This window comes from Squalius cephalus (genome assembly GCF_949319135.1).
Source record: "Squalius cephalus genome assembly, chromosome: 1".
NCBI lineage: Eukaryota > Metazoa > Chordata > Actinopteri > Cypriniformes > Leuciscidae > Squalius > Squalius cephalus.
In genome coordinates, this window is record NC_137122.1 from 67,805,679 (window position 1) to 67,812,637 (window position 6,959).

General features: G+C 36.3%; 1 protein-coding gene across 1 annotated transcript; it reads right to left on the reverse strand.

The window, feature by feature from the left end:
• Window positions 1–212: 212 nt before the first annotated feature.
• LOC307155347 (uncharacterized protein) lies at window positions 213–6,608 on the reverse strand. Its single transcript, XM_079865951.1, has 3 exons — window positions 6,478–6,608; window positions 4,446–4,487; window positions 213–1,168 (listed from the first exon to the last, which is right to left on the reverse strand). Exons 1-3 carry the CDS (start codon window positions 6,521–6,523, stop codon window positions 549–551), a joined length of 708 nt encoding a protein of 235 aa, XP_079722077.1. The 5' UTR covers window positions 6,524–6,608; the 3' UTR covers window positions 213–548.
• Between the last annotated feature and the right edge of the window lie 351 nt (window positions 6,609–6,959).

The window sequence follows — 6,959 nt, forward strand, 5'->3', positions numbered from 1 at the left end:
TCCATCGCAAGGATGACTTCTGAAGTCTCTATGAGTGTGGATTATATAAACACTGAGCAGTGTTAATTTAACATTGGGGATTTTGCTATGTATAATGACGTTTGAGGGCTGGTCATAACATAGGTGGGCATTATGCAAATGTATCTTCTAGTGACGTAGAACTGTAAAGCAGTGAGTTTCGAAACAAAAACGACTCAAAGTCAGTTCAGAGTGATTCTTTCTTTTGGGAGACAATAACTTTATTTATTGTGCACTTTTGACTTTCCAACTTTACAGAACGTTTACATTCACAAACCGCTATATTACACACTGCATGAAAGGGAATATTTGAAAAACAATAATAGAGGCACTTCAATGTGTTTTGTGCCAGAAAGGGTATTCAAATAGATATGCAGATGATCCGCTGTGGCGACCCCTAATGGGAACAGTCAAAAGATAGATAGATAGATAGATAGATAGATAGAATGGATTTTTAGGATAAATGAAGACAGTAAAATGTTACACATATATATTTAAATGTAATTAATAAAACAATTAGTGTCAACCAATTAGAATGAAAATGACAGTTCTGAGTTAAGAAATGATACACTGGTTTTTGGACCAATTGAGAATCCAATTCCCAGTATTTTGACCTCCAGCCCTCCCAAACCAATATATCCACCAGTGTCGACTCCAAGTCCCAATTTCACACCAACTGGACCGGCAGTAACTGACGCACTGCCAATTTCAGCCTGAGCCATTGCTCCAGCCCCGAGTCTAGCCACAGTGGCTTCAGCACTAGCTGAGGCGTTGGGACCTCTGGCTTCTGCCTCAAATATACTGAATTCAGCACAAGCTCGTCCAACTCCTGCTTCTGCATAGACTCCAGCCTTGGGAATTCTCATTCCCGGTTCCTTCCCAAAAGCTTCCGCATATGATCCACTTCGAGCATAGGTGCCTTCTGCAGTGGCATTTGCTGGTCTGTCAATTGTGTCAACCATGCCAATGATGCCGCTTCCTGAAGCATTAAGTGATGCAACTTGCAGACTTGGCTTTTTTGAAGTATGCTTTTTGGGTTTCCATGTTTTCGGTTTGACTAATTTCTTATTAATTTCACTTGAAACATTGAATGCGACTTTGGGCTTTTCTTTACGTAGAGGTCTGGTATAAATTATATCGGATGCTTCATCTGAAAATAAAATACATTTGTTTTAATGCAGTGCAAATATAGACAGACATTTAGAAAAATAACAAGTGTTGTTTGAATTTACCTCGTGGTAGCTGCCATTTTTCACTGAACGTTAGAACATTGGTGAAAAGTTACTTAACTTTGAAACTGTTATTTCTGTATTTGGTGTGATTTTAGCCGGGTGCATACTGTGTGATTTTGGCTACGATTTGGCCGCCTGAGACAAATTTTGCAAATCCTAAAAAATTCCTCTTGTCCTAGGCTATAATCGTAAGTCTTTGATCGTTAGTTTGACATGTTCACAGACAGCCGATTCATGACCTTTGCGCTAAAATTTTACCTCCGACGAAATTCTGGCAGTGTCAGAAGATTTGACTCCCAGTCCTGAAGTGATTCTCCTACGACGACCGTCAAATTATCTTCGTTTTTTTGACTATAATGTAACTAAAACAGTATATCACCAGAGAAACATGTGGTTCCCATTAACAATGTATCTCTTTATGCTATGCTCAGTGAAAACACTGCACATACATTTCAGTCTAACTCCAACAAACTCAAAGTCTCACAAAGTCTCTCCTCCATGATTCACAAAATACAATGAGTACAAATAATTATAAATGTATATCAAAATTATAACACACAAATATATAATACTTCTGATTAATAATATTATTGATTACGAATATTAATAAAAAGTAATAATAATACTAAAAACAACATTAAATTATGAAATTTAAGTATTCACAAGCTATGACCAAAATTAACGTTAGAGATTTCTTTGTTTCAATCTCGCGTGTAACGCAGCTCACATCACCAAACGTGTCATTGATTGATGATGTAAAAACTCATCCGTTTTTAACGCGTATTGACTGTATTACAGTCTGACATTAATGACAACTGGGGTCTTACAGTGTGACATGGACTACATCGGGGATCGTGTTCGTACAGTCTGACGAGATATATAGCAATATATCGGGAGACATGTGGGTCAGACTTGATTTTGATCACTTCATAAAGTTTTGTTTTGTAAAAATTGTATCTTAATTGTATCTTAAGCTGCCTGTATAAGCTTGAAATGACAACTTTTAAACAAAAAAATCAAAACGAAAAGAAACAGACAACTCTCTGGTTATGTAATCCGTATGAAATGTGCATTTCTCTCTACAGGCGAGGTCACTATTGCAGCCGACACTGACACAGAAAGCACTAGTTTATTGATAAACAATTAAAATGTCTCCTTTCTATATTTGCAATATCAATCTGATGTTTTCTGTAATGATATCAGTGATCATTGCTTTGTAGCATGTGTCCGGAAAAAGTGTATGCCTAGGCAACCTAGTGTAACTCGTCTGAAACGTTCTTTTAAAAATGTAATGAGCAAGCTTTTGTACATGATTTGGCTGCTGCAGACTTACATGAAGTCAGTCTAATCCCCACTGTTAAAGAAGATTGGTCTTATTTTTGCCAATCCTTTAGTACTATCATTAATAAATATGCCCCTTTAAAACCTGTTCGGCATAAATAGAGGCGAACCAACACTGAGTGGGGGCCCTAGGCAAAATTAATCAATGAGGCCCTTTTTTTATTCGTATTTTATATATGTTTTATATATAATATATACATTTTAGAATCGATTTAAAAAATATATATAACTTAATTGCCTAGAGATATTATTGTCTTTATATTAACATTCCTGATTTTTTGAATGATCAGCCCTTGGGGGCCCCCTTAAAATTACATAAACTTAACCCATTAAAACCTTGCTGGTCTAGATAACCTAGATCCCTTCTTTGTTAAAGTAGGTGCATCTACTGTATCACAACTGAACCTCTAACATATATTTTTAATCTATCGTTTTCTACAGCGGAGATGCCTAAAACCTGGAAAATTGTATCCCCTGTTTATAAGAAGGGTGCTAAAATGGATCCAAATTCATATAAGACAATTTCAGTTTTGTCTTATGTTGCAAATGTAATGGAGAAATTAATAAACAAGCAACAAATAGGATTTCTTAATAAATTTAATGTCATATCTGATGCTCAATCCGGTTTTCGTTTGCATTACAGCCGCTGTAAAAGTTATGAACAGTATTTATAATGTCTTAGATAGTATTGGCGCATCTAACTTAACTTTATCTTGGTTCTCTAATTATCTATTTAGTAGATCCCAATATGTAAAAATGTATCAACAACTATCTGAGCCTCTAACTATTAACAAAGGTGTTCCTAAAGGCTCTGTGTTAGCCTCAACCCTGTTTTCAGTTTATATTAACAACGTATCACAGACTATCTGTAATGAGATATTCAACCCGATCATCTAATCATATTTGTTTGATTATCCTTTGCTTTTAGTTTTGCAGCTCCAAATGATTGGAATGTGCCCCAAAAATCATTGAAATTGGAATATTTTATTTCAATCTCCGCATTTAAAAAAAACTATTAGGGAGTGTTTTTATCACAGCTTGTGAATGTTCCTAAAGTCCCCACAAACATGGCGGGGCCTATTACGCTGCAGGCTTATTGTCCTCCGCCTTTTCTAACCCCAGACCAGGAGAAACTTAATCTACTGTGCCCATTTAGGGCCTTAGACGCGTCCAAAGAGCTGCCTTGTGGCGTAAGTCCGATCAGTTATTCATCTCGTTTGGGTCACCCAGGAAGGGGTGCCCAGCAATCCAAGCAGAGGATGAGTTAAGGCTATCTCTCTCGCATACGAGTCGGTTGGTCAGCCTTCACCTATGGCTGTGCGGGCCCACTCACCTAGGAGTATGGCGGCTTCTAAAGCTCTCGGGAGCTTCCCTTAATGACATCTGTGATGCGGCAGGCTGATCCTCTCCGCTCACCTATGTCAGGTTCTATATCCTGGATGTGGGTTCCACTCCAGGTTCCAAAGTGCTTTTGCCCAGTGTGCTAGTACGACTCACACATACCGGCACTTGTTAGTACAGCGCAGCGAAATAATAAACTAGAATAAAGTAATTAAAAGACAAGCGGGTTTGGTTTTTATTGAAGTCTCACAGCTAAATAGATCATTTCCATGACAAACTTTACTAATAATATATTTTTATATAATATATTAACAATATATTTTTCATTTAATACAAACATATTTTGGATTTTTTTTTAAATACTACAATTATATATATATTTCATACAGAGAATGTTTGGCAATATTCAGAAACACATATAACATATAAAATACATAAATCAACAAACTAAAATGTAGATTTTATACAGAGTCAGTGTTAGTAAATATAGACCAACTATTGCAATACACTTACCATTTTCACAATATCCGGGAGTGGGTATATCACACTCTTCATCTGCAAATAACACAAATTAGCTTTAATGCAGTTCAAATAGACAAAGATGTTGTGGAAAACAACAAGCTTTATATATCATCAGCATAACAGTGGAAACTAATTCCATGTTTTCTTCTAATATTACCTAGTGGCAGCATATATGTTGAAAATAGCAGAGGGCCTAACACAGATCCTTGATCTTAGATTGTTCCCCGTTTTGTCTATTTACAGCCCTCTGCTATTTTCAGTATATATGCTGCCACTTGGTAATATTATAAGAAAACATGGAATTAGTTTCCACTGTTATGCTGATGATACTCAGTTATATATTTCATCACAACCAGATGAAATCGCTAATCTATCTAAGTTGACAGAGTGTGTTTATAATATAAAATATTTGATGACCTATTAAATTCAGCCAAGACAGAGGTATTACTCATTGGACCAAAAACCTGTACATAGAGTCTCTTAGAATACAATTTATACTCTCACTTCATCATCTACAGTTAAAGACCTGGGAGTTATATTAGACGACAACTTGTCTTCCGATAATCATATTTCACATGTTAAAACAGCCTTCTTCCACCTCAGAAACATTACTAGGCTCCGGAACATGCTATCCAAATGCCTGAAATAGGCAAATCGGTACTAGTTCACGCGAATGACAGTCACGCAGTGTGAATTATCAAAGACGCGATCTGAGAGATTCGCCCATGAGATATTTGGCATATCTGGACCAGTCGACGATTCAAAATCCTGCTGTGTGAATGTGTTCTGACTGAGAACTACATCGGCGATGACCTACAGCCAATGAGAGAGCAAGGTACAGGGCAGTGGGATGTTCAGAGTTATGGACCAGAATATCAGTATTTTAATAGATATATTTACAATTATATCAAACAGAAACAAAGCACAAACATTTGCTTGACCCACAGCTCTCTTTGCAGAACACACAATTCCTCCAGCAGAATCTGTTTTGTTTTTCCTTCTTTTCGGTGCAAATCAACACACAGACAATTTGGATCGCGAGCTTCTTGCGTGCTGTCATTTTTAATAACAATTTCAGTCTGAAATTGTTGGCATCATTAATGTTATAAAAACCACTTATTAATGTTATAAAAACCAAATGTCTACAAGAACTCTATGCAAGATAAACCTCCATAAAGTAATCATTCTGTAAGTGTAATACCACCTAGTTTTGATTGTATGTTGTTGTCCTTTTGTGTCAAAATTGAAGTTAGCAAAATTGACACTGTTATTGAATAGTCATGTGCCTCAGCAAGTTAAGTCATAACATAATGATACATTTGCAAATCATTAGTTAATGATTAGTTAAAGCAGATAACTGGAAGTTGAAGTACATTGATTTGACCAACTGTGGTCAAATAATTAATTTACACTTTTAGTTAATAAAATATGTTATTAAGAAATGAATACATGATGACACATTTAATTAATAGAAATTCATATATTACTTAATGTATTAACTATATAGAATCTTTATTAGTTGCTGATGCAGTAATCATTAATTAATGGTTTAGTTCTTAGTTCTTAGTCATATATTAACACATGATTATCTGTGCATTAGTTAAGTATGAATTAAAGCATATTAGTGCACCCGCATTGTAAAGTGTTACCAGGACATTTAACACAGGACTAAGACTAGGACTGAAAATAGCTGACAAATTTAACACTACCTCCTATAACAGACCACTCTTTAATTGTAATGTAGACACATGCATTTGCTGTAAAGCAGATTGAAACTATATATATATATATATATATATATATATATATATATATATATATATATATATATATATACAGTAGCGTACCGTGGGGTTTCAGTCAGGGCCTTCAGTAACGATCTAACCGATTTTTATTTTTATTATTATTTTGACAGGGCCAGAAGAGAAGGCCCTGCTGGCTCTGACGGCACACCACTGTATATATATTGTGAAAAGAGCCTATACAAATAAATGTGAATTGAATCGTACTAAAATGCACTTACCACTTTCATCATCTCCATACTGGCTTAATTGTTGTTTTTTAGACATTTTAGTGCGTCACAAGTTCTCAATCTCAATCTTGTTGGTGGAGTGTCGTTGTGTCTCAGTCAGTACCTCTGCTCCCTATATATACACAGAGTCGGGTCGACAACAGAAAGTGAAAGCCAAAAGCGAGATGCGTAGTGTGTGTGATCTAGAGGCGGAGCCGGGGATAGGGGGGATTGGTTGTTACATAATACAGTAACTTGAGGTAATCCCCTGAATACTTAAAATACAATACTTCCCTGAAATATGGTGCCTGCGTCCCGTCATGAAGCTACTATCACTACCTCAATCACACATGAGCACACACCTCTTCAGCATCTACACATCCTCACGTCCCTCTCAGGTGTACGCTGGTCCGACACAGGATCATCAATACTACCTCACCCCGAGCGCGGCTCTATAGTCTTCAACACTATCACCGTCTCTGTGGTTTTGCGCG

What these genes read in the sequence shown, in the direction of transcription:
- LOC307155347 (XM_079865951.1), bottom strand. Translation starts at nt 6,523, where the DNA reads ATGTCTAAAAAACAACAATTAAGCCAGTATGGAGATGATGAAAGTG. An exon ending in GTATGGAGATGATGAAAGTG is followed by an intron (nt 4,488 to 6,477) that starts GTAAGTGCATTT and finishes TGTTATTTGCAG; the next exon opens with ATGAAGAGTGTGATATACCC. An exon ending in TCCCGGATATTGTGAAAATG is followed by an intron (nt 1,169 to 4,445) that starts GTAAGTGTATTG and finishes TTTTATTTTCAG; the next exon opens with ATGAAGCATCCGATATAATT.